We start from the raw sequence: 27,231 nt of genomic DNA on the forward strand, positions 1-27,231 counted from the left end.
TATTGGTTATATAATACAGTATGAATAAACTGGGCAGTAAGCAGTTTAACTAAAGCTTTTAAGTATTTAGAAGGTTAAGAAAAACAATGAGGTCTTGCTTTTGCTCTAATTTCAGGATCTATGCTTTTGTGATTAGGTTAGTGATATTTTATAAAGGAGTTTTTAGTACTCTAAGAACCTGTCTTTTTGAGTAGAAGTAGAGCTCGTTTGTCTCTTCAGAAGCTGGGGCTGCTTGTTTGTGCAGCAGTGTGTGTCAATCCTCCTTCCTGTGCGGGCCTGGTTCTGACTGCTGGGGATGTGGCCAGGAGCATTCATACACAATTTCTGATTCATGAATAAGTGCCAGCTGCTGTAAAAACTTATTACTGTCATTGTCACTGCCGTGGTTACTGTGGAAATTCTTAGTAGATAATCCATGTATTATACAGTATATGTTATTATTTTACAGTATGTGTTTCATAGTGCATAATTGTTCTACGTTAACGTTAGAATGGTACATATTTAGTAGCAGTATAACCATTGTGGAAGTGGGAAACTGTTTAGTGAGTGGTAGTTGTTTGCCAGAATCTATGGGGAGCATCCTTACCTATGTCGCCGCAACTGCCTGAGTTATGTATTGGAGCTAAGCATCCGACGTTCTCCCAAGGGCTTTATCTTTCCTGTTTCAGTAAAGGTCAGATGAAAGTAAAAATGTAAGGGTTGGAATAAATGATTAATGGAGACTTAGAGTCATAACATTTGAAACAAAACATGCATACTTTTGTTAGGTTTTTTTTTTGCATGTTAATTAATAATTATTTATGTGGCCATTCAGTTATACTGCTAGTGTTTGTTCACTCAACAAGTGGATATTGAGCAGCTACTGTAAGTTAAAGCCTGTGTTCATTACTCCAGTTTTTTGGAATGAATTTATTATTTCTTGGGGAGCTTATAATGAAGGACATAAGACAGTAATGAAGGAACATGAGACAAGCCATGAGATAGGTACAGATTATATTTGGTGCTAGTTGTATGGTCAGCCATGTGTCTCCTTGTATTTATTCTTTGGTTCATTGCATTTGGTGCTGTTAAGTATCCAGAAGCCATTGGCTTGGCCTGCACATCATTGGCAAGAGCTTGGAAATAAGTTGTCAAGAATTGTGAAGGGACTAGAAATTTGGATGTTGCTAGGAGATATGAGACACCTGAGTTAGACAGTGGACTTGATCGTGGTCCTAAGAGCTGTGTGATCTTTATATTTGTGTTGGTTTTCCTCACCCACTTCAAGTTCCATGGTGGTGACGCAGTGCAGTTGGATGTTATCCCGGGATCTTAAAATGGACTGTTTTTAATAATTGTTTCCTAAATGTTAAACTAAACAAACATTTTGGGAAAATGACAGGTCTTTCTTCCTTTATAGGAATTCAGTTTCAGAAATTCTCAGAACATTACTATTTATTTTCTACAAAAATTGCTTCAGATGTTCACTTTCATCAAAATTGCTTTTAAGCATTTTTCAATTTTTAAGAAATTACATTAATCAGCTTTTTAACAATATTCTTTTATTCTAAAGAAAAATCTGAAAGTTAAAATTATCAAAAAATATACAGTGACCATTCAGAGTTGAGAATTAGAAAATTGGCCAGTATTCCAGAAAGCTTTGCTTGTACTTTCTTCTCATTAATCACCCCCTCCTCATGCTATACGTCTGACTATCATTCGGACTTTTATGGGAACCACTTCCTTGATATTCCCAACGGCTTAACCATCGAAGCACTGCAAAGCATGAGTTTTCATTTAGTAAAGCAGGAGATTATTGGTTTAATGCAGTGGTTCTTTAACACTGTTTGACCCCATATTTCATTTTTATGGTTGTATTTCATAACATTCCTTTCACTATTTCAAAATGCAATTCATATGCAAAATTACATATCAACATCCACAATTAAAATTTAATATAATGCTCTAAGTATGTATAATATAGGGGAGAAATAAAAAGGAAATATTTTAGTGAAAACTGTATTTCAATGTTTAAATGTTTGGACATGAGCACAATAGTAGACACAATAAAGTAGTGAGATGCTTGTACCTACTTGTAATGGGTTACTTATATTTAAGAGAAATATGACAAGTTGCTGAATAGTGCTGACAGTTTTAACGTTGATAATCAGAACACTCATGCATATGGGAGTGCGGTGAATGCTTGCTGATAGAGAAGTGTTGTCTTGGTGAATTAAGTATCACGAGTGGTGTTGGTAGAATGATTTTCTGTAATGGTGAACTTTTAAAGTTTTTAAGAAAAGAACAAAAATTTTGTTTTATATAACAGAGGTATTCTTAGAAAAAGATTTTTCAACCAATATGAGTTTTCAGAGTGTTAGTCAACTTTCCATTACTTAAACAAATGCCTGAGTTAATCAACTTAGAAAGATTTATTTTCACTCACAGTTCTGGAGGTTCCTGTCCACAGTCGATTTTGCCTGGTTGATTTGGGCCCTTGGTGGGGAGCATGTAGTGGTAGGATGGCCTGGTGGAGTGGAGGGCAAGTGATCTGGGAAAGTGAAGAGAGGAGGGAGGGCCCTATGGTCCCCAGTGACCTCGAGACCTCCCACTGGGCTGCACTGCCTGAGATCTCACCAGCTCTTAACTGCACTGTCTTGGGGACCAGGCCTGGGACGTGGGCCTTTGGGGGACACTGCAGACCCAAACTTCAGCAGGAAGAGTGTTTGAACATTTCATGGGATTCGGACATAGTATTGTGTCGGCCTGCCTGGGCATGGCAGAGTCTCCGCCATGCTGAGGTCTTCCACCTGCCCTGCTGTACCACCCAGTCATAATGCCAAACAAAACACCTATTAGTGCAGTGGTATATGAATGGATCTGTTTGTAGCACTTCAGTAAGTCATGGATTTCTCATTGCTGAAGCTCCATATAGGTAGATTTCACCAAGTCTGTTTCACCAGCTTCACGTGGGTAGGGGTGACACAGCTGACCCCTTTAACCTTCTCTTACTCTAGCTACCCATAGAAATCAGTGTCCAGCTTCTGTGGATATGTGCTGAGTGTGTTTGCCTGTGGTAGGAGGCAGCTTTCATGATTCTCAAGGGCTCTGCATCTCACAGAAGCACCAGACCTGTTTTTTAAGCTCTGAAACCTGGTGGTGGTTATATTCCTGGTGGTCAAGACTTGGCCGATTTTCTATTTAACCAGGAAAATGGGCTCAGACTGTGAGCTGTCTCCTGGAGCGACACTCTTGGAGAGGCTTGCTTAAAGGAAGATAGTGCAGAGAAAATCTCAAATTTACTTGTTAAGTGGCTTTATTAGATAGATAATTTTACATTTGAATCATAAGGTTAACATGTCTAGTTAAGGATTTTGTTTTAAATTGGGGAGAGTTTTTTCTCTTGCCACAGTAACTTGTTTTTAATTTTAATTTTTTAAAATTTATTTATTCCAATTAGGTATATATGACAGCAGAATGCATTTTGATTCATTGTGCATAATTGCAGCACAACTTTTCATTTCTCTGGTTGTATGCGATGTAGTGTCGCACCATATGTGTAGTCAATTGTACCTAGGGTAATGATGTCCATCTCATTCCACCATCTTTCCTGACCCCATGCCCCCTTCCCACCCTTTTGCCCAATCACAGTTCCTATGTTTTTCCCCTGCCTCCCACCCCCGTATGGATCAACATCCACTTATGAGAGAGAACATTCAGCCTTTCGTTTTTTGGGGATTGGCTTACTTCATTTAGCATGATATTCTCTAACTCCATCCGTTTACCTGCAAATGCCATAATTTTATTATTTTTTTAATGCTGAGTAATATTCATTGTGTATATGTACTCAGTTTCTTTATCCATTCATCTATTGAGGGGCATCTAGGTTGCTTCCACAGTGTAGCTCTTGTGAGTTGAGCTGCTATAAACATTGATGTGGCTGCGTTTCTATAGTATGCTGTTTTTAACACCATTGGGTATAGACTGAAGAGTGGGATAGCTGGGTCAAATGGTGGTTCCATTCCAAGTTTTCTAAGGACTTCTCCATACTGCTTTTTCCAGATTGTTTGCAAAAAAAAAAAAAAAAAAAAAAAATTTGCAGTCCCACCAGCAGTGTATGAGTGTGCCTTTCCCCCCACATCCTCGCCAAAACTTATTGTTGTCGTTTGTGTTCTTGTTGACTGCCATTCTGACTGGTGTGAGATGAAATCTTAGAGTAGTTTTGTTTGCATTTCCCTAATTGATAGAGATGTTGAACAGTTTTTCATATATTTGTTTGATTGATCATCTTTTGAGAAGTGACTGTTCAGCACCTTCGCCCATTTATTAATTGGGTTGTTTTTCTGGTGTTAAGTTTTTTGAATTCTTTATATATCCTGGAGATTAATGCTCTGATGTGCATGTGGTAGAAATTTGCTCCCAAAATGTAGGCTCTCTCTTCACCTCTTTGTTTCTTTTGCTAAGAGAAGGATTTTTAGTTTTAATCCATCCCATTTATTGATTCTTGATTTTATTTCTTGTGCTTTAGGAGTCTTGTTAAGGAACTCGGGGCCTAATCCCACGTGATGGAGATTTGAGCCTATTTTTTTCCTCTGTTAGGTGCAGGGTCTCCTCTGGTCTAATTCCTAGGTCCTTGATCCACTTCGAATTGAGTTTTGTGCATATTTATGAAAGATAGGGGTTCAGTTTCATTTTGCTGCACATGGCTTTCCAGTTTTCCCAGCACCATTTGTTGAAGAGGCTGTCTTTTCTCCAGTGTATGTTTTTGGCACCTTTGTGTAGTATGAGTTAACAGTATTTATGTGGGTTTGTCTCTGTCTTCTATGAAAACTACAGAACAATAAATGAAATTGAAGAAGACCTTAGAAGATGGAAAGATCTCACATACTCTTGGATAGGCAGAGTTAATATTGTCAAAATGGCCATACTATCCAAAGTGCTATACAGCTTCAACATGATTCCCATTAAAATCCCAACGTCATTCCTTATAAAAATAGAAAAAGCAATCACGAAATTCATGTGGAAAAATAAGAGACCCAGAATAGTCAAAGCAGTCCTTAGCAAGAAGAGTGAAGCAGGAAGCATCACAATGCCAGACCTTAAATTAATTATACTATAAAGCTATAGTAACAAAAATGGCATGGTATTGGCATCAACATAGGCATGTTAGTTTTTTTGATTTTAATTTTTTGTCTAGAAAGACCAGAATCTATAATCCCTGGAGATTTATAATCACTAATAGCAATATCATAGCTTTTTAAAAAAATTATTTTTATTTCAGTTTGTTGTATATGACAGTAGAATGCATTACAATTCATATTACACCTGTAGGGCACAATTTTTTCATATCTCTGGTGGTACGCTAAGTATATTCACACCATTTGTGTCTTTATGCATGTACTTTGGATAATGATGTCCGTCTCATCCCACCATCTTTTCCACCAATATCATAGCATTTAAAGACTACTGAAGAATATATCTAATTCTTAGGGATTTGATGAAAAATAACATGGTGGTTTTTAAAAAATTACCTGTCTTATTTTGGATAATTATTATATATTCAACTTGCAATTATAAAATCTAGGATTGTTCAGAATTAAATTTTTTTTGAAATGATTCTTTTATCCTTTTACTAAGAACTTAGGCTTTTTAAAAATCCTGTCTGTGCTTGCTGTTAATGTTAGAGTCCTAGTCAAAATAGTGCTACAAAATTTTTATACTCTTGATTATCTGTAGTGACTTATGGGGCTTTGAGAATGTTAAGAAATGGAATTTGAGACCTAGTTCTATAAGTTTCAAAATGTTTTTGTGGATTCATGTGGTAAAAAGGACAGATGGGAATTTTCTTCTTTATTCTTATACCAGTTGTAGAGTAGAGCTGTTAACATTTGCTTTTCAAAAAATGCCAACAACTGAGGAACAGCGCAGGGGTGAGAGGGTCTACAGACTGGACGATCACCTTCACCATGTAATTCAGCCAGCAGTTCAAAGGTCGAATGTATAGTGTGTGTATGAATGTGTATGTATGCATGTCTCCCCAAACAAGCCGACCTGTTCTATCAGATGGATTTTACATAAAAATGCTTTCTTTTCTCAAATAGTTCTCTGCCTTTTACATTTTCTTCTCATTTCTATCTCTTGCCTCTCATCCCAATTCCAGATCTTTATTTCTTAGAAAATATTTTTAACTCACAGACTAAGCATCGGATGAAATCACTGACTTCTTTACTTAAAATGACTTTCCTTAAAATCTGAACTTCATACTTGAAGTCGGCTTTATCTCCTGTTCCATTGGGCAGCACTGTGTTAGTGTTCACATCTTCCTGATGCCACTTCTTGTCTCCTTTTAAGTCTTTGTCTTAGATAATTTTGTAGCATTAACAAAATGGCATAGTTGGAGAATTTTCTCAATTGGAAGTTCCATAATATGAATATTTTAAATTGGTTATAAAATGCTTATTTTTGTTCATGATTTAAATGAAGAAAAGGTAACCCTTACAGTAGTTTTCTTTTGTTTTAGCCTTCTAACCTTTTTTAAAAAATGTTTATTTTTTAGTTATAGGTGGGCACAATATCTTTATTTTATTTTTATGTGGTGCTGAGGATCGAACCCAGTGCCTCATGCATGGTAGGCCAGTGCTCTGCTGCTCAGCCCCAGCCCTTTCTAATCTTTTCTTGTTTGTTTTTTCTTGGTTCTGGGGATCCAGGGCCTCTTGCTTGGCAGGCTCTGCCACTGAACTACCTGCCTCTCTTTTTAAAACATCACTTATAACTAACTGATTCTTACTAAAATCATTCCCTATTGTGTTTTCACAGTTTAGAGTGTGAGGTTATTGCTTCCCATTGGAACAGATTTTTTAAGCTGATCTTCTGATCCCAAATTAACAAGTAATTAATTTTGCTGTCTAAATTAATCCACACAATGCCTTTGACTTTTCTTTAAGAGCACAGTATCTGTAATCTTTCCACCTTACCTCCCTTGGAAGTGGGTGTGCTGATTTAACTCAGACAGGGCTGGGTCGGGGTTGAGGAGGAGAAGCAAGAACGTTGTTGGAGGTGGAGTGGGGCCTTCAGATGTAGAGTTTTGCAGTGGGTGCCTACTAAAGTAAATTTGAAAGATTGGCACTGGTTTGAGGACCATGGGGATTGAACTCGGGGGCACCTGACTGCTGAACCACACCCCTAGCCCTATTTTGTATTTTATTTAGAGACAAGAGTCTCACTGAGTTGCTTAGTGCCTCGCTTTTTGCTGAGGCTGGCTTTGAACTTGTGATCCTCCTGCCTCAGTCTCCTGAGCTGCTGGGATTACAGGTATGCACCACCATGCCTGCCCTGATATTTTCATTATGTGGTAAGGACATATTATAACTATGCAGTTGTGGGCTTATTTCATAGATTGAAGCTTCCAAAAGACTTTCAAAAAATAGAAATAATTTATGTTCACTGTAGGTTTGTAAATAGTGCTAAGAAGTGAAGAAAACAGATTTGTAAGATCTGTTTTATCTTGAGAATAAGATAAAACACCTGGAGAAAGGTGCTCTTGGCATTTGGTAACATTTATATGTGTACAGACATTAATTCATAAATTAGGTTATATTTATTAAGTTTTGGATATTGCTTTTGTTGTTGTGAATTCAACAAAATTTTCCCCCTTTAATCCTCACAGGCCCCTTCACAGATGTAGTCACTACGAATCTTAAACTCCGAAATCCGTCCGATAGGAAGGTGTGTTTCAAAGTGAAGACTACGGCACCTCGGCGGTACTGTGTTCGGCCCAACAGTGGGATCATTGACCCAGGGTCCACTGTGACTGTTTCAGGTGGGAATCTCATCCTGAAGTCAAGGCAGTTGTGAATGTTGACATTTTATGATTGTGTCAAATTTGCTTTATCTAATGGTGTTTGATTTGGAGGGACGGACACAGTTTTTAAAGATGTTCTGTTACCTTCCTGTATGCAGATTGCCACAGAAAACTTCTCACCTTGTGTGTGCGGGGGTGTGAGGCTAACTTGTCATTATTGCCAGTTTAAAACTTGGTGTCTGGATTCCTGCACCTCACCACTGCATTGCTGCCCTTGTTTTGTCTTTGAAAAATGACACCGTTTTGGTAACTAGATCACTACATAGTACACATTATGAGCAGCTGTGGAAGTGTTCTAATTCTTTTGCTTAAAATTGTGCAGTGCCTCTTTTTTGCCTTGTTGTATTCAGTGACATGAGTCTTTACGCCTGATATTGTGTTAACAATGTCTTGGAAATTTTATTTTTATTACTCTTTTTTGCTGTTTCAAAGTGTACTTGGTTCTCCCCAGATAGAGGCCCCTTCCTCCTGCTGTGGAGTATGTACTGGTGCTGTGGTTAACACCTCTGTGGATTGTTTCTTTTCTTCCCAAGGTTGTGCTCCTTGACTGCCTTCTAGGCAGCTGGGAAACGGAGAATCATGTCTTCCTGGTGGGGAGCCCCTTAGGCCTCACACGATCCGAGATTGTCCTCTACTTTTTCTTGTGTAGCAGTGCTCAGTACCCACTGTGTCGTAGATGGCCCGTGGATTTTTACCCTCTCCCACATGAGCACCTCCAGGGTCATAGCCTAGAGGTGTGTAAATCCTTATGAGTATTCCTAAGATGCTGAGAATTCTCTACTGATTTTCTAGTTTTTAAGCCCATAGCAGATTAAAAATAGCAAGTTATACCAAGAATGAGAGCCTGGAGCAGACCCACTAAGACCCTTTTAGAAGTAGAACCTCACTGCAAGGCAATTATGGGCAGTCTTGGTGATACCAGACCCTCAAGGCACAACCTGGAGGAGGCTCTGCAGCTGATGTTCCTAGCCCCTGGGTTGAGGTGGCCTGGGAGAAGTGCTTTCAGCTGTGCTTGCTCAGGCAAACCCAGAGCTCTTGGGAAAGTGTGTGGGGAGTATGGAAGAGGAACACACGTGTTCTGCACATTGCTGTCTACATCTGTAAGCTGTCAACTGCATTGGGAGAAGGTGGAATTATTTCAGTCCATGTGGTTAAAAATGGTTCTTTGGTGCAGCGAATCCTGTGTATCCCTAAAACTATTGCTTTGAGGGTTTCATATTGCTGAAGTCTTACTATATTAATGTTTCTTTATGAGAGTTGATACTACTTCCAGAGTATTTTCTTCATACCTGGATTGTGAAAAGCTCTAAACTAGTCATGGCTGCACTGGTTTCTAATTCCTCCCCATCCAGCTAGCAGTTAGGCTTTTCTAGGGCTGAGTGTGGAGTCTTTCCACCAGTCCTTCATACCTCTGCTTCCTCTGGCAGCCACCTGCACACCTTATGCCACATGTTCATTTCATTTTCCCCTTTCTGTCCCTGTTACACATAGTTTTGTGGATTTGCTCTTCTGATCTGTACACACTTACGTGTATTTTTGAGATTGATTTCTTTTTATCATGTGGTCTGCACTTCTTTTAAAGAGTGTACATTGTAAAGTTATACCAAGTTTTACATTTTCTTTGTATCTGTGGACTTGTGGTTCCTAGTGATGAGCCTGTAGTGATGGGTTGGTGAAGTACTGGTGTAAACTGAGGCATCTATCTGGTGCATTTTCTGCTGCTATGGATTTGGCCCTTAAAAAGAATCTGAACCATGAAGGGAGTTAATGGGCTTCACAGACATACTTTATAGATAAATTTGTCTTATATAATAGATATTTCTTCCATTTGTCTTTTTGAAGATACTGCTGTAGATTTTAGAAATAATCTAAGGATTAGTAGGGAAAAATTTACATAATACCCTACACATATATTTTTATAATTGTTGATTTCTTCTTTTTTTTTATTCTAGTTCTGGGGATTGATCCCAGGACCTTATACATGCTAGGCAAGTGCTCTTCACTGAGCTACACCCCCAGCCCTTGTTTATTCTTTGTGATTTCTTATTTTGGATTTATAAGTTTGGCATGACTTAAAACCACTTGGAACCTCTGAGCACCCTTATAGCCTATAGATAATCATAAGTGCTTAAAAAAATGAGAATATTATTTGTTGGGACTCCAGAATAAGTTCTATACTTCAAGAGCTTCTGATTTTCTTTTGTACCTTGTTTTCTTAGAATCAGATTTAAACAAATAGGTAGGCTCTTTCTTGAGTAACTGTGTATTTAAAATCCATTTTAGAAATATTAGTTATGTTAAAACAATATATGAAGGTGAGCTTTAAAGTCACTGAGTATTTCTCCCGTATCTCAAGTTGGACAACTATCCCAGTTGAGATAATTATCGAATACTGAAATGAAGCCTAATCCATATTATAAGTAGTTCTGATAAACAATTACTAGGTTTACTATATCTTACAAACATAGTAGCAGTTGATGTTAGCAAAGTTTTGAAAATATCACAAACTTCAGTGTAGAGGGGTCAGTCATAAGTCATTGTTATTTGTTTATTTGCAGGTTATCAAAGAATTAGCAAATCAGAGAAGCAGACAGTTTAAATATAATTGGAATCCATACAGTAGCTTCTAGATGCCAAGTGTAAACAGTGCAGCAGGAGGGCTCTTGGCCCGTCTCCTGCACCTTGGCCTCTTGCTGAGGCACTGGGGGGAGTGGTGAACAGGCCAAGGCAGAAGGCAGAGTAATGTGTCCTTTTTTCTTCAGTGATGCTGCAGCCCTTTGACTATGATCCCAATGAAAAGAGTAAACATAAGTTCATGGTGCAGACGATTTTTGCTCCACCAAACACTTCAGATATGGAAGCTGTGGTAAGTCTAAAAGAAGTTCAACAGAATTTATTTTGGCGAATGTAGTTTTATATTGTAGGTTTTGTGTAGCTGTCAACAGGGAAACCTGATTTTTAAAATAGTAAATGTGTAAGTCTGTCTGTTACAGAAAATCCTGGTTAGTCTCAGGGAAGAATTTCGAAGTAATATTTCTTAGCCTGTAATTGCTGGTGGTGTCAGTGTGATTTTTACCTGACAGTGTTGGTAGGCCTGGGATCACCTAAGAGTTCCGTGAGGTTGGCGGGTACGTAGTGCAGCAGTGTTGCTGTCCTCTCTGCAGAGACTCGTGTGCTCTTCGGCACTCTAGGCAGCCTTACTGGTTCTTTAGTTGTCCCTTAGGTAGCACCTGTCTGCTGAGCCCTGAGCTCTTTTGTCTCATGTCTGGTTTTGTTTGTTTTCAGTGGAAAGAGGCAAAACCCGATGAATTAATGGATTCTAAATTGAGATGTGTTTTTGAAATGCCGAGTGAAAACGACAAGTTGGTAAGTAGTTAAGTGTAAGAAAATTGGACCTTATTGACCTTTGTTAGATTCTTTTTTTTTTGCTTCTGTTTTTGACTTTTAGAGTATATGTGCTATGGCTAGTCCACTTAATGAAACTTAGTGCTTTTTTAAGTTCAAACAAGGTGATATGCTTTTTTCATAACCTTTTGCTCATCCAAGAAAGAAAGAAATACTCACCTCTTTGGTCCAAGGTGCAGAATGGGGACAACTTATTTAATTCTAAGTTTTGGCCACTTAAACCACTTCTAGTTCTCTTTTAGAATGAGATGCATACATATATAAGTATATTTAGGGAATGGATATAAGCTGCTTTTTGGCAGCTACATTTTGGAAGTCTTGGGATAAAGAATTTAATTTATATGGATACATATTTTTGCAGGGTTTGGCCTTTCCCAAATACTGTGTTCACTTTTGTTTTTGGTCAAAATTGATGTGATTTTATTTATTTATTTTTTAAACATTCCTTTAGTTGTTGATGGACCTTTATTTATTTATATATGGTGCTGAGACTTGAACCCAGTGCCACACATATTAGGGAAGCGCTGTACCACTGAGCCACGACCTCAGCCCATGATTTTATTCTTTAGTAAATAATTTTTTGTTGCCTTTTGATGAGTATGAGGAAAATAGATTATTGAGGTCTGAGTTGGTAGAGTGTTCAGGAAGATCAAAATCAAACCATTAGTCTGTGAATGTGTATAGCTGTTTTGAAAAACTCAGAGTTAGAAAAACACCTAGAAAAGCAGGCAGGATTTACTACAGCGAGCCCCTGTGAACCTGTTACCATCTCAAATAATTACTTGTTCGTGCTTGATCTTATTTAATTAAACCCTACTACTTCCCATCACTTGATTGGTTCTAAGGCAAATCATAATTTCATCTGTAACTATTTTAATGCATATTTTTCAAAAGATTTTTTATAAGGATAAAAGTGTTTTAACATGAAGACCATTATTATGCCTTTAAAATTTGTTTCATGAATATCAAACTGTCCAGGAAGCATTCACATTTTTCTCATTCCAGATTTTTTTTGCAGTTTGTTTGAATCGAAGTAAACGTAAAGTCTCAATGGTATTATGGATGAGGTGTGTCTTACGTCTTGTCATCTTGAGGTCCCTCCCTTTTTCTAATAAGGGAACTTGTTTGCCTCTAGACTTTTCCCCACATTTGGTCTTTGCTGTTGCATCCTCACAGCCTCATTTGACTTTGTCTGTCCTTGGCGTTTCCTAATTGGAACTTGGGTCTGGTGCCTGATGAAATCCAGCTTTGTTGTGCTGAGGGTAGGACTGGGCAGGACCTGAAGGCGCTGTTCTCGCTAGGAGGCACAGCACCACAGCCTCTCCCTCTGGTGAGAGTGGTTCTTATCCAGCATCCCCCCAGCGCAGGCAGCATGCCAACACTGGTAGGTGGGGAGCCTTGCTGCATGCATCTGTGTAGATGCTGCTCAGTTTCATACAGTGCACTGGATAATGGCTGTGACAAGGATTTGCCCAAAACATCAGTAATATTGAAATTGTATTAGTTCATTTAAGGTTCTTTACAGGTGATGTTTTGTTCCTACTTGATGTACTAAGAATTCTTATAGTGAGAAACTAGTGCTCATCTAACATTTGGTGATTGAATGATTTGAGTTTATAGGGGCAGTATATTCTCTTACTTACAGGTTTAAAAAGGTGAGTCGATTGGCAAGCCTCCCTGTGGTGATGCAGTCCTCCTCTTCCTCACTTATACTTTCTATACTGTTAAAACCATGGGTTTAAATAGAGGAAGGTTTGGATTCCTTTCTGTTGTTGTTGGCTCTCAGATTGGTTGGGAGGAGGTTTTGCAAGTTGATCTTTGGTCCCTTTGACAACTGCTAGTCTTTGGTACTTTCTTGGTGTCTAGTATGGCAGGGTCTTTCCAGGCCTAGACCTGAGCCACCTGTTCCTTCAAGGAGCTCAGGGCCCTCTAAGCGCAAGATGGCACATCTAGGGTGAGATTGATTTTGAATTTTATTGGCATTTTTATCAAACCATTCTTCTGACCAAGATGAGAGGGAGACCTGTTTGTCATTTGAAGGTACTCTTTCACATGGCAGAGTTTTAGTGGTAAAATCATGTCAACACATGACGATGTGGGTCCTTTCCTTTCTTTAATGATTGCATTTTGTGGTTAGGATATGTTTTTGAAGATTTTTTAATAATTCAGAATATGAAAATTGTATTACTGATTCTAAGAAGAGTGGGTAGGTATTTGTATGAGCCAGCTGAAGTAGTGTTTTGATACAGCAGCACTGTAGATATGGGTTATGACTCATGGCTCGTTAGCCTTGCTCTTTTGATTTTTGATGGACATTCTTTAATTATTGAAACTCACTTTCAGGTTTTTCATATAAAATGAGACATACCACTTTCAAATTTGTCAAATAAAAATGTGTGAACATCGTGTCTATATTTTATACAGGCTTGAGATATGACCTTCATTGATGAGTGCTTATGTTAAGAAGAAGAGGGGATTAAATATACCTTTTTTTGTTTTTGTTTTCTTTCTTTTTGACGGTAGTGGGCATCAAACCTCAGGGCCTTGTGTGTGCTGTGCAAGTACTGTACCACTTGAGCTACATCCCCAGACCACGGCTGTGTTTTTATATGGCAGTTTTCCCCAAAACATGAGCTTGGCAGAGTTTTATGGTCAATTGAGTTTGAAAAAGTACTTCAAAGACCATGGCTACCAGAAAGGGATCATGTTGTGTATTTGAGTAATATAGGCTCTGAGAGGGTCTGCAGTAAGTAAATATATGCAGACCAGCATTTAACAATTTAATATAACATAAGTAACTTTTGGATTATCCAGTGTTCAGAAAAATGCACTTTGAATATATTATTGCTGCTTAAACTCATTCTTGTTGTGCTGCTGACCTTCAGATTCTGCAAGAAATGTTAATTCCTTAGAAATGTATGTATGTTCAGGACAGCCTGGCACAAGCCAGTTCTGTATTTTGGATGATGGTAGGACTTTCTGTCAAGTCATCAAGTCATCTTATCCTTTATGGAAAATGTGAAACCGAAGCACCGAATCTGAAGTCTTCATGACAGACTGTGTTTATGAGAAAGCTCTTGTTTACTTGTTCATAATGACGAATAAAAATGAGACTTTTTTTAATCTATAAAATTACATGGAAAACATCTCCGCCATGTTACGTTATGTGTAATTAGACTGTGTTGATAACTTCTAGTTCATAATTGCCAATATGTGAGGTTGATTAAACTTCTTAAAGTTGTATTTGACATTATTGATTTCTTTCTAGCTGTCATAGATATGATTACTTAATATCTCCCCTCTGTGTATATTTAGCCTAGGTTTAGTATGAAATTTATCTTTAGAAAAGAAGGTTGGGCATTATTGGATAGTATGAGGTCTAGTCAGTTTTCTTCGGGTAAATTGATAAAATGCTCTACAAAGTTGAATTCTGACTTAGGAAACTTGATTAAAGATCACATTTCCTTACTCAAAGGATATACATTTCTAAATGTGAGAGATTGATGGAAATGTAATAAAAGAATAGAGGACAAAATGTGCTTTTTCGTTTGTAGTTATGATTGTAACAGCAAATTCTTTGAGATCTTTTGACTCTTTTGTAAGTTAACTTAGCCCTTCTGGGGTTGAAACCCAGGTGTGGTGCTAGGCAAGGGCTCAGCCACTGATTGATGCGCCTGGCCCTGTTTCTGTTGTGTGAAATATGTCAGCACTGCTCATCTTGGCTTGAGCAGGTGGCTGGTGACAGCGTGGCCTGATGTATGAGTCTTGGTGGCATGTGTGATACACATTCAGCCCTGTTCATTGCTGGCCGCAATGGACAAGCCCATGTTCAGTTCGTAACCCTGTGCGTGCACATTGTGAAATGATGGCCACAGTCAAGCTAATGTGTCAGCTTGCACAGTTACCAATTCTTTTTTTGGTCATTTATTTTGTAAAGAGTCTGTTATCAGAATTTGATCTTCATAGTCAAGAATTTGGATATTTTGGAGAGCAGATAGTTTGTAGTAGTAGCTGGATCAGTTGTTGATGCTTTTTTCCTCAAACGTGGCACAGGTCTAGGTGATTTTAGTTCAGTGTGTCCCACTCCTTCACATTACTGCCCCACTAGATTCTTGCCCTCCCAGTAAGTCTGCAGGCCTTTGAGTGTGGTCATGAAAGTATGACACACTGTTTTGAGAGTCATGAGCTTTTTAGGTGTGCTGAGAGTTCTTGGGCATTTACACACTCTGAAAACAATGGGAAGAGAGTTGTGTTTTATTTCTCCAGAGATTTTAGGACATTGAATATTTAAATAAGAAAATGATTGAATTTTTGTGATCATCTTGTAAGGTATGAAAGGAGCCAGCCTTAGAAGTGGAGTGGTTGGATCTGTGTTTTCATTTTAACACTGTAAGAAATTATGTGTGACAAAATAGCTTTTATTTGAACCATCCATCATTACAGTGTGAGTTTCTTTTTGGGAAATGGCTAATTAGGATCATAGATAGGATGGCCAAGGAGACCCAAGAGCACTTTTGTTTTAGAATAAAATGAGTTAGGATTGTAACTTTCCCTGGACAACAGGTATACATTACTACTATCCTCAAGTACCCTCGGGGGCATGGTTCCTGGTGCTAGGGAATGGCAGGTATGTGACTAAGTGTGTTGCAGTTCACCAGGGACCGAGGTGGCCAGTGCTAGCACTGGAGTTCAGCACGCTCCTGGGGGTGGACAACTGGAGGGAGGCAGGGGATACTTGGGTGTGGAATGTTCTGTAGAACGGGGTTCTTGGAACCATGGGCTTCATCTAATTTTTGACAGTTTTATATCATGTAATGCCTAATGTCGAATTAATGGTAGGTTTTCCCCCAGGATTTAATGTGAAATATTTATAACCTGTGTAGTGTTTTGTGTCCAAGAATTAAAAAAAAAATTTTGTGGTCTTAACTTCACTTGGCAATTTCCAGATTTCTTTAGTATTTAATTTTATGTATGTTTTTATTAGCTTATGATGACATTTTCTAGAAAAAAATAACAGATTTGTTTTAATGAAGACTTCAAAACAATAAAATTTCAAGGGTCATACATAGAATGACATTTTATGGTTAAAAATATACTTTGTTTTCTAAGACAGAAAACATATCTGATACCAGTAAGTATTATTTCAGAGTCTATTCCAGCCTTTTATAGAATATTATTTTTGTCTGTACCAAAGGAAATTGAAGAGTTATCGAGCTGTGGAGTTAATAACTCCAGGTTCATTGTTCTGGGGTGTGTGTGTGTGTGTGTGTGTGTGTGTCTGTGTGTGTGTCTGCGTCTGTATGTTGAGTTTCTGAGTACAAAAAGAGGTTTGCAAATCATGGCGTTTTTGAACTTCAAAGGGAAAAAATGTTCAAGTTAAGTGGTATCAAAGGTAAGAAAACATGGAAGTGCTCTTTTGTTTTTCACATATCGACAAGTATAAATTAGTAAAAAACAAACAAACAGAAAAACAAATGTTAAGAACCTCAAAGTCAGAGTTATTCGAAGTTATTTTAGGACAATAAGAAGCTATCATAGTGTATATAGTTAACTGATCATAATACAAATAGATCATAGCTAATTATATTTGAGAAATAAAAAGCTAGTTCAGAAACTTGTATTTTTTGCTTTCACAGAGCTATTATTTGTTCATATTGTTTCTTATGTGTAACACATTTTTATAGAGTAAAATATGAATGTTGTAGAGCCTAATACTGTCTGTCAGTCATTCCCAGTATCATACAGGAGAAGGCAGAATTTGGTTGAATCTGAGAATGTGTTTCCCATGCCATCTCAGGGCATAACTCCACCAGGGATTGTTTCGACTGTCACCTCAGGGAGCAGCATCAACAACACAGTTGCAACACCTGGCAGTTTTCACACGAAGAGTGACCCCAGGGGACTCAATGTGTTCAAACAGGAGAAGCAGAAGGTTTGTCACAGGGAGCTAACAGACTAGGCATCTACTAGTGCTACAGTTAAAGCAGATAAGTGGTATTGTGTGTTATATGATGTGGATAGAATTGAATTTTTGTTTAAGATTATAATAGAACCACAAAGCACTTAAAAATCATGCACACTGATGATTCTGTTCTAAAAAAAAAAAAACCTTGTCACGTAATAAAATTGCAGTAATAAGCAGGACAAAGTAAGTGTGAACATTATTAAGCTGGTGTAATTTTTCCTGGGAATGAGATTTGGAAAACACTTGCTAACCAAGGCTTTTGTTGCTTATCTGAGTCAAGTCAGCAGGTGTATCTGTAAAGATGGGAGCTGGCAGGCACTGCTTTCTGTTTATATTTTCTGGCAGGCACTGTATTTGTGTTTATATAAAAAAGATAAGTGAAATTACACTTTATATTTTGTTATCAAGTACAAATATAGTAACCTTCCTGTAACTGTCATTGTTGATGATTTGTAATGCCCCAAGTTCTTTGTAGCTAAAGCCCTCAAGTCCTTAGTTATAATTTTAATATTAACGTTTGTGTATGTGGCGTGTGTGTGCATGTGTGTACTTAATATACATTTATATAAAATGCCACTCTATGACTAAGATTAACGCTGACTTTGGTGGAGGAATGGGTGTAATATGATTCCCTTTATCATTTTTTATCATTTTTGCTTACAGGAAACTTGAGAGTTTTTTAACACCCCCCCCCCCCCCTTTTACTGTATTGGGGACTTAAAAGGGTGCTCTGCCACTGAGCTACCTCCCCAGTCCATACCCCTCCCCCCACCTTTAAATACTTTTGAGGCGGGGTCTTACTAAGTTGCCCAGGCTGACCATGAACTTATGATCCTTCTGCCTTCTAAATCGCTGAGATCACAGGCATATGCCACTGTGTGTGGCAGAAAGCATGCAGTTTTAACAGATTATTTATACTTCGATTTGGCTTACAATGGATTTACATGCTAATAAGGCTTTGAAAATTATTATCCTTTATCTAAATGTCTTATACTTTTTTGTGATTTGGAGTTAAAACTGATTCTGGGAATAATGGTCCTAGAGAAATAGTAGATTGGTTGTTTAGAAAAATGATTTCAGGCAACCTTGTTATTCAATTAATGGTTAAGGTTCTAATCCCGATGTTCATATCATAGGACCCCTGTCAGCCCCACTCCCTCCATGCTGCTGTCCCTTACTCTGAGAATGCAGCCTTGTGTTGGTGACATTCAGTTCCTTTGTTCTTCCCAGGGCTTGCAGTCACTCCTTTGCCTTACACTTGACCTTTCCCCTTCTGTTTCCAGACTGGTGTTCCCTCTATCTAATTGCCTTCAGTGGAATTGTTTGTAATATTGGAATTAAAATTCTGATCCCTTTTGAAAAGGAGTGTAGAGTATAGATGGAGTATAGATGGAGGGACTTCCACAGACAGGCTAACTAATATAAAGCCGTGGAAGAATGCAATGTAGTACATGTTGTCCTGTCTTAAGTAATCCACTTCTTGACCTTTCAGTCTATTCTCAGCCGCAGTATTAAATGTTAATGTAACGTTACTGCTGTTCTTCAGTTTATCAAGAGTCACAGCATGTTGAATCCTTCTAGTTTGCTTGTTTCATGTTTCTCAGAACAACCAGTCTCCTCTTTCTGGACCAGTCTGAAGCACCTCTCAAGGGACAAGCTGTTTCCTGCAGCCGCCCTCACTAATGGAGCTCCTGAATGGAGGCATTCACTTAAAGTCACACCTGCCTAGTGCTTCCCATCAGGCTCTTCAGATTGTCACTACGTGAATGACAGCCCTCCCCCATTACCCCCAGCCAAGTTAGGTTATCTATGCTTCTACATTAAATATACTTAAATAAATTAGATTTCTTTGCATTTGATATGTATGTTGACTGGTTTGTAGGGGCTTAATAATATGTTATGTAACTATTCTGTGTAGCTTGTCTTATAGATTTGGCTCAAAGTATATTTAAGCTTTATTATATATCCTTTGCATTCTGGTCTTAATGGTTATTCTCCATTAGTTGGGTATGAAATATATTGTTATAAAAGCAATATAACAACATCTAGAAAACTTTCAATATGGAAATCAACATCTGATTCCATCACTATAAGAGGATAATTCATTGATGAGTTACTTAAAATCCCACAGAATGGGAAGCCTCTCATCAAACTCCTAACCAAAGTGAAATGTTTGATAAGGCACAGAACAGAATTCTTAATGATATGTTATATTTTAAATGAAAGTGAAAAGATACGCAAGCAAATCAAAAAGCAGAATGATATGCCTGGAGATTTTATAAAATGAGTATGAGAAACAGGAAGAAAACATGAGCCCATGTTGGGTTAGTGATTTTTAAACTTTTGAGAATTTTCATTTAAAAATAAAAATCCAGTGGTGAAGAGCTCAATGATTCTTTAATTCCTCTCACTGTTGGCCACATGTGTGTCTTCCTGATGTTTCAGTCAGCTTTCTGATATGAACATGATTTTTTCTTCAGTTCTTCACTAGAACCTGAAGATTGTTCGTTGCCATATTATTGAACATTGCCTCCTGCATGGAGGTAGCAGAAGTTGGCTTTGTGCGAGGATGCCCTTTGAGCACACTTGGACAGTCATTTAAAAGTTAATTTTAATTAGGGAAAAGAACAGGAAAGAATACTGGCAGAGAGCAAAGTCTACCTGAAATGGACTTTTAATAGTAGAGGTGGGATTGGTTGCTCACTGGGGAGATGAAAGGGAAGAACCAGAAGGCTAGAACAGAAAAGCTCAGAGGACGTTGAGTAGGCTCTGAGCCCCTCTCAGCCATGAAGCCTGAAGAAGAGCGGACAGGTGTGGAGACAAGTGCAGCTGTGTGGCGTGGTGTGTTAGAGCCTCTGCCAAGCAGAAGCATTCCTACGAGGGTCTAGACCCGGGGAAGCCAGTCTCCTGCCTGAGATGCACCCTTCTGCCTCTTGGGCAAATGGTCTCTTTACCCTCTGCTCGCCTTTGACAGCAGGGATGGTGTTTTCTTGCAGCTTCTAGAAAGTCTTATAAATGAGTTCTGTGGAAGGGCCACAGCATTGATTTTGCAGATGTCTTTGTTAGCAGTTTACAGCTGAGTATCTAGATATTTTATCTTAAAATTTTTTTTGGAGGGGGGGTTTACTGGGAATGGAACCCAGTACCTGTGCATGCTAGACAAAAGCTCTATACTGAGCTACACCCCAGGCCTGTGAGACTTAACCACAAAGCATTTATTTAAAATGAGAAGGAAGGCTTGCCCCACTGCTGCTGATGCCATGTGTGGTGGTGAAAAGGGTGTTGGTCAAAGGGTTTTGAGGAGACGCGCAGGTACTGTGTGTGTATCTCTAGCCCTTCTCACCAGCTTGACGTGGTTAGTAGTGTCAGGAGGGAGGAAGACTTGGCCTTAGTGTGTAAAGGACCTCAGGTGCTACTTACTCTTATTCCACAGTGAGCCCCACATATTAAAGCTGACAGTATTACTAAGGGTTTAAGGTTTATGTTTAGATCATAGACTTCTTAAACTCCTTCCCTCTTTCTCTGCAAGAATATGTTTGTGTTTATCACCTCCATTTCAATATTTAAATTCTTCACTTACTGTGTCCCATTAACAGAAGCGCTTTCTTTTGAGTCTTTTTTGCTTAGGTAGTTTCTGATTTCATTGTAATGATTAGGATAATATTCCCCAAGTCCCCAACCCCTCTTTGTGCAGAATCTGAGCACTGAAAATGACCTTCATATTTTGAGTGTTGGCATCATTCAGCATATTTTCATTGAATAACCAAAGTGTTGGGGTTAGGGGTTAAATGCAAAGGTAAATGGTTCTTGCTGTCCCAACCTTTGAAGTGTTGTAGGAAAGAACTTCACAGATACATGATTGTGATGTAGGATGAGTGCTGTGGTAAGGTAAGTGCCAGGGGCCGTGGGAGTAGAGGATGGGAGTGCTGCCTATTTAGCTTCTCTACTGCTGGTACTTAACTGGTTAAGGACTTTTAAAATCATTTGCATATAACCATAATATTTGGTATAAAAAATCTTATTAATGAAATTAAATATTGTCAAAAGTTTTCAAGAATTTTGGGGAAAGGAAAGATGTAGAATTTTACATGGTTGTTGAGTTTAAAAATTCTCCATATCTTTGTACAGAATGATATGGAACCTAGCAAAGCTGTTCCACTGAACGCATCTAAGCAAGATGGACCCATGCCAAAACCGCACAGTGTTTCACTCAACGATACCGAAACAAGGAAGCTCATGGAAGAGTGTAAAAGACTTCAGGGAGAGATGATGAAGCTGTCAGAAGAAAATCGACATCTGAGGGTAAGTGTGTTGGTTGAAGGAGTAGGAGGTGCACCCCCCAACCATTTTACAGGCCATCTTAGTGTGTCCAGAGTCACCGCTTCCTTCTTCCTCCCGGTTAGACTGTGTTCTGCCTTGTCCCCATCCTTGTCAGCCTGTCTCTTTCCCGTCTCACCCTGACCCTCCTGGCTTTAGCAGGCAGACCTCCTAGTTAGTCATTTGTGATCTGCTCACCTCCTCTGATTTCTACTGATCTTGTATCTCTGTATTGTCACCCTGAACTGCCTGAGACGTGTTGCTTGCTGTCCTCAGCAGTCACTAGTTGCGTGGAGCTGTCAAACATGAGTTCATACTAGGTGTCTGTGGGCATAAAACACAAGGTAGTGTTGAAGACTCAGTACCAAAAAAGTAGAATCTCTTTATTGTTTTGTTATTTACTGAGATAAAAATATTTTGGATTTACTGGGTTGAATAAAATATATTACTAAAACTTACCAAGCTCTCTATTTTTAATGTACAGTGGAAATGTATAGTGGCATGTGGTTCACGTCTGCAGTGCACAGTGGTCTGTGTTGACACTCTTGAACTACTGTGTTCTGAGGAAATGCCTCCTGTCATCCCTCTTTTGCTGTAGCATAGGCTCTTCTGACTGCAGGTGAATCCTGTCCCTTTCCTCACAATACACACTGTGCACAACTTCACCTGGGACATAGTGCTGTTGTCTTCAGTGTAGTCTTCTCTCCGTTCAGCAGGAGCATGGTCGAGGCCTATTGCTGCCTCTGTGCCCAGCCGGCAGTGCTTCTTGGGCACGTGCACAGAGTCATTGTTCATGTGTTTAAGTGGTGAACTAGATGACTGGCAAGGGAGGCTGGAGTTGACCATGTGCGCAGTTGGTGAATGATTTGCTTTTGGCAAGTGATTACTTGATTTAAGACCTGAGTACTTTTAAATTTTCTTTTATCCTGATCACATTACAACATGATATAAAAGTGTATATAAGGAAATCATCTAAATTCTGATATTTAGTCTGCATTTGATATTCCTTCTGTTAAATGTACTCAGGAAGTACACTCTGAATTGAGGCACAGTATCTTAAGTTGATCTCTGAACTCCACTGAAGAATTTTTTGAATGGATGTTTGGGACTTATTTCTTCACATTCCATAGCGCCTCCTCGAGGTCCCCCATTCCAGAAAGTGAAAAGAGTGTCTCTCACATCCATACACCAAGGGGCTTTAGGATGATGTGCTTTTTTGCTTTTCCTGCGGTGACTTCTGTTCTTTGGTGAAAGGTGTGCTCCTTAGGATGCTCTGTAGACTTACTCTCAAGGCCACTGCAACTGAAGGGATGGCATAGGTGGGGAGGGACAGGGAATAGGTAGGGGAACCAGGGACAGCAGCAGGCAAGGCTTGGTTCCTGGCCTCTGCTCTTATGGGATTTTATTTGAAAAGGATTCTACTGTTTAAAAAAAGAAAAATGAGACACCCAGAAAGATCACTGGCTTACAGAATAAACCCTAGGCCCCTAGCATCCCACACAAGGCCCATCATACTGTGTTGTCAGATTTGCTCTTGCTCGTGTCTGGTCATTACTCTCTGTAACTCCTCTAGTCCTGTGATAATTCAGTCCAGATTGCATCTCAGTCACCCACTGGGCTTTTACAAAACAAAACTATGTACTCCTAGACCTAGGGAGTCAGAATCCCGGGGAATAGTTAAAAGTCTTCAGATGTTGGTGCTGTGTAGCTGGAGCTTATTGCTCTTTTTACTTGGAACTTCTTTTTACTTTGTGTAAGATCAAAAAAAGCCCAATTCCAGAAAATCTAGTAATGGCTCTTATTCCAGTTAGTGCTTACAGATGGATGCTCCTTGGCTTTTGGTGGAATTGCATACTGAGAAGCCCTTCATAACCTGAAAATATCAAAAAGTCAGACATGGATTTGATGCACTCATCAATCATCCCAGCTTAGGAACAAAGCACACCGTAGGGTGTTGGTGGCTCCCCTTGTGATCATGTAGCTTCAGGCATGGCAAGAGAGGACTGTGCCCTGTGTTGTTTATACTAGAAAGAGGTCAAAGTTCAGAGCATTTTTTACTGAATATATATCATTGTCACACTACCCTACAGTCAAAAATTGTAAGTTGAACCATCATAAAGTTGAGGATCATGTGTTTATAAGCAGAGTAGAGCAATTGTGCGAGACAAGAAAGAGGAGCTTGCGTTTGAGACTAGGCTGGTGGGGGGTGTCAGTGTTTCCCAGCATGTGCCCTGCACAGCACTGGGCATCATCGCTGCCTCATGCTTTGGGCCTGTGCCGCCTTGTCATGAGAAACTCTGCTTCGTGGTACACAGACTATCCTGCACTTGGCTGTGAGAAGCCATTTCACTTGGAGGGAAGTGGCCTATTGCTGCCTGGATCCAAGTCACTTTGACACTAAAGGCAAGACATCAGTCTCTAGTCCAGGTGCAGAGCTTCCGATGGGTGCTGTGTGTGCAGTATCCCACCTCTGCCTTAATATGCCGCTTTTAAGGAAATGTGTTTCTTCTTGCTATGTAGTCCATACCCAGAGCTCGCCCTCTGCACACCAGCATCCCTGCTTTGAGTTATTTAAATTTCATACTGAAATCTTCCTGGCCCCTCAATCCTGTAGTGTCCCATCTCTTCCCCCTGTTCCTCTGCCATGTAGGTTCCTGAGCCACAGTGAACCAATAGACTTGTCAGAAAATCTAGTAATGACTGTGATTGGGTCAAGACAGGTGTAACCTTTTTTAAATACCTTGGGCCATCATAGAAATAAATGTATGTACACAATTAGTTTTAGGGAGTATATATTTTTTCATTTTCAATTTTATTTGTTGATTGATTGTGGTACTGGGATTGAACAGAGACACTGTACCACTGAGCTGCACCCCTAGTCTTTTTTATCTTTTGAGATAGGGTCTTGCCAAGTTGCTGAGGCCGGCCTTCAACTTGTGATCCTCCTGCCTCAGCCTCCTGTGTTGCTGGGATTTCAGGCCTGGGCCACTATGCCTGTGTCATTGAGGTATAATTTACATCCTGTGAAGACACTCTTTGGGAGTGTATGGTTAGTGATATTTGGGAGATTTAGAGAATTGTGCAGCCAGCACTATAATCCAATTTTTCAAGTCTTTCCAAGACTCCAAAAAGTTTCCTAACGCATTGGCAGTTATCCTTGCTCACTCTGCCCCTAGGCAAGCCCTGATCTTTCCATCTCTATAGACTTAACCATCCCCCCCCCCCAGTTGCATATGTTTGTTTTTAAAATCTTTTTGTGCATTTTTTTCCTCCGCAGGATGAAGGCTTGAGGCTCAGAAAGGTAGCACATTCGGATAAACCTGGATCCACCTCAACTGCGTCCTTCAGAGATAACGTCACCAGTCCTCTTCCTTCACTTCTTGTTGTAATTGCAGCCATTTTCATTGGATTCTTTCTAGGGAAATTCATCTTGTAGAGCGAAGCATGCAGAGTGCTATTTCTTTTTTTTTTTTTCTCTTGACCAGAAAAAGATTTGTTTACCTACCATTTCATTGGTAGTATGGCCCGCGGTGACCATTTTTTTGTGTGTACAGCGTCATATAGGCTTTGCCTTTAATGATCTCTTACGGTTAGAAAACAATAAAAACAAACTGTTCGGCTACTGGACAAATTGTACATTACCAGATCATCACTAGCAGATGTCAGTTGCACATTCAGTCCTTTATGAAATTCATAAATAAAGAATTGTTCTTTCTTTGTGGTTTTAATAAGAGTTCAAGAATTGTTCCGAGTCTTGTAAATGTTATTTTAATAATCCCTTTAAATTTTATCTGTTGCTGTTGCCTCTTGAAATATGATTTGTTTAGATTGCTAATCCCACTCATTCAGGAAGCGCCAAGAGGTGTTCTGTGGGAAGTGGTGCCTCTTAGTGTAAATCTCCCTCTACCTTTGCTAATATCATGGCAGAACTTTTCTTATCCCTCGTGAGGCAGTTGTTGACTGAGTTTTTCATCCTTACAATCCTGTCCCATGGTATTTAACATAAAAAATAAAACTGTTAACAGATTCTTGCTCGATAGCCTGCTTGTGTCCGTGGTATCATTGGAGGGGGACCAGTGTCCACTGTGTGGTGATTGGAAATTCATGGTGCACCATTCTCTTGCGTTGAAACCCGTCCAGATGCTACCTGATTGTAATTTATAGTCTGTGTTTTATTAAGGAAAGGAATGGATAAAATTTCAGCTTTTTTGATATTTTGGAAGATAATTGTCTTTTTAAGAAGTATAAAGTAACCAAATGCCATGAGAATAAAAGTGAAATGATTTTAGTGTGTGTGCGTGCCACGTGGCTTGCATTTGTTTCCTTTACCCCTTAGTAGGTTCTTTAGTGCCTTCTCAGGAAGACCTACTCAGCTTGAGGTGTTTTCAACAGCTTAATCATTCTTATTACTTTATAACATACCTCATAGCTAAAAGTTAAATGACTTCTTCCTGCCCAATTTGACACTCAAATTTCCATTGTGGAAATTTAGTATTACTGAGTAAACCTGGAATTTTCTGGGGGAAAAAATTCGTCTCCTTCGCAAGATCTGTTAACCATGTGAAATATATTCTCAGTATGGGTGTTCATTATGGGGTCTGCCACTTTCTGCAATTATGTCTTTATTTTATTTGTACTATTCCAAAATAAAAATTTTTGGAACCAGAGAAAAGATGGTCAGTTTTCAACTGAGTATAGCGTAGTACAAGTGAATTTTTATTCTTGAACATAGGTGTTGGTTTTGTAAAAGACGCACACTCTGCGTGAGGGAAGTGGGGTTTGGGGGCTACATGTGGTGCGGTGAAGCATGGCAGCTCAGGTCATGCATACATTTTGTAAAAACAGTGACGTGTTCTCGGGTATTGTGTTACTTTTTATTTCAAAATTGTTTTGGATTTGTCAGATCCCATGCATTGTTATTTTGAATAAAAATCTCTTGCATGTATCCAAAACCTACTAAAAACAGTGGTGCGGAGACATTGCTTGCCTGCTGTGGGTCATGTCTCCACTGCTGTCGGCTTTGTTGCCAGGTAAAGACCCGGCCTCTCGCAACTGGGAAAGTGCTGCTAAAGGAAAAGGGAGTCTGGCAGGTACAGTGCTCTGGAGGCTGGGGCAGGAGTACTGGGAGTTCAGAGCCAGCATCAGCAATGGGGAGGTGCTAAGCAACTCAGTGAGACCCTGTCTCTAAATGAAATACAAAGAACTAGTGCTGAGGATGTGGCTTGGGGGTCAAGTGCCCCAGAGCTCAATCTCTGGTACTAAAAAAAAAAAGAGTCTGACATTTTTATCCTGTAAACGCACATCAATCCCTTGTCTTAAAACTCTCCATGTAGTCAGCGTCACTGATGAGAGTATCAAGTTTGATGATTCACAGATACCTTTAAGAAGGTTTTAGGTTTTCAAAAATTAAGCAAAATCCTGTCTTATTGGACTGCTCCTTAGAAGTCATTGTGCTCATCCCCTTTGTTTATAGCTGAGGAATCTGAGGCTTTCCCAGAGCTTAGAGTTTTCCTTGCCTTCCAGGTAGAGGCAGAGCTGTAACTGGAAACTTTGTAGGGGAAAAACTTGTTTAACGAAGATGACTGTCCTGATGAGCAGAAGTGCCCTTCAAGGTGCCTGTGAGACTTACCGCCCTGTGGAGTGGTGCTGGTGCTCAGGCCGGCCACCTCCCTGCTGGCCACACCTGCACTGATGTCTGTGTTCT

General features: G+C 39.3%; 1 protein-coding gene across 5 annotated transcripts in view; it reads left to right on the forward strand.

The window, feature by feature from the left end:
- Positions 1–25,566, forward strand: part of Vapa (VAMP associated protein A) — a 37,686-nt gene extending 12,120 nt beyond the window's left edge. For 3 of the 5 annotated variants that reach the window (XM_046421409.2, XM_058571845.1, XM_046421408.2), the window contains 6 exons: positions 7,646–7,798; positions 10,603–10,706; positions 11,126–11,206; positions 17,043–17,177; positions 21,339–21,512; positions 24,805–25,566. In XM_046421409.2, the coding sequence (XP_046277365.1) occupies positions 7,646–7,798; positions 10,603–10,706; positions 11,126–11,206; positions 17,043–17,177; positions 21,339–21,512; positions 24,805–24,963 (806 nt within the window). In that variant the 3' untranslated portion in view covers positions 24,964–25,566. The remainder of the gene's footprint in view (positions 1–7,645; positions 7,799–10,602; positions 10,707–11,125; positions 11,207–17,042; positions 17,178–21,338; positions 21,513–24,804) is intronic. The other 2 variants (XM_046421411.2, XM_046421410.2) reach the window with 1 other exon arrangement.
- Positions 25,567–27,231: the final 1,665 nt, after the last annotated feature.

The sequence above is a fragment of the Marmota monax genome, unplaced genomic scaffold (assembly GCF_021218885.2).
Source record: "Marmota monax isolate L192 unplaced genomic scaffold, Marmota_monax_Labrador192_F-V1.1 WCK01_AAM20220418_F8-fsc00254, whole genome shotgun sequence".
Taxonomy (NCBI): Eukaryota; Metazoa; Chordata; class Mammalia; order Rodentia; family Sciuridae; genus Marmota; species Marmota monax.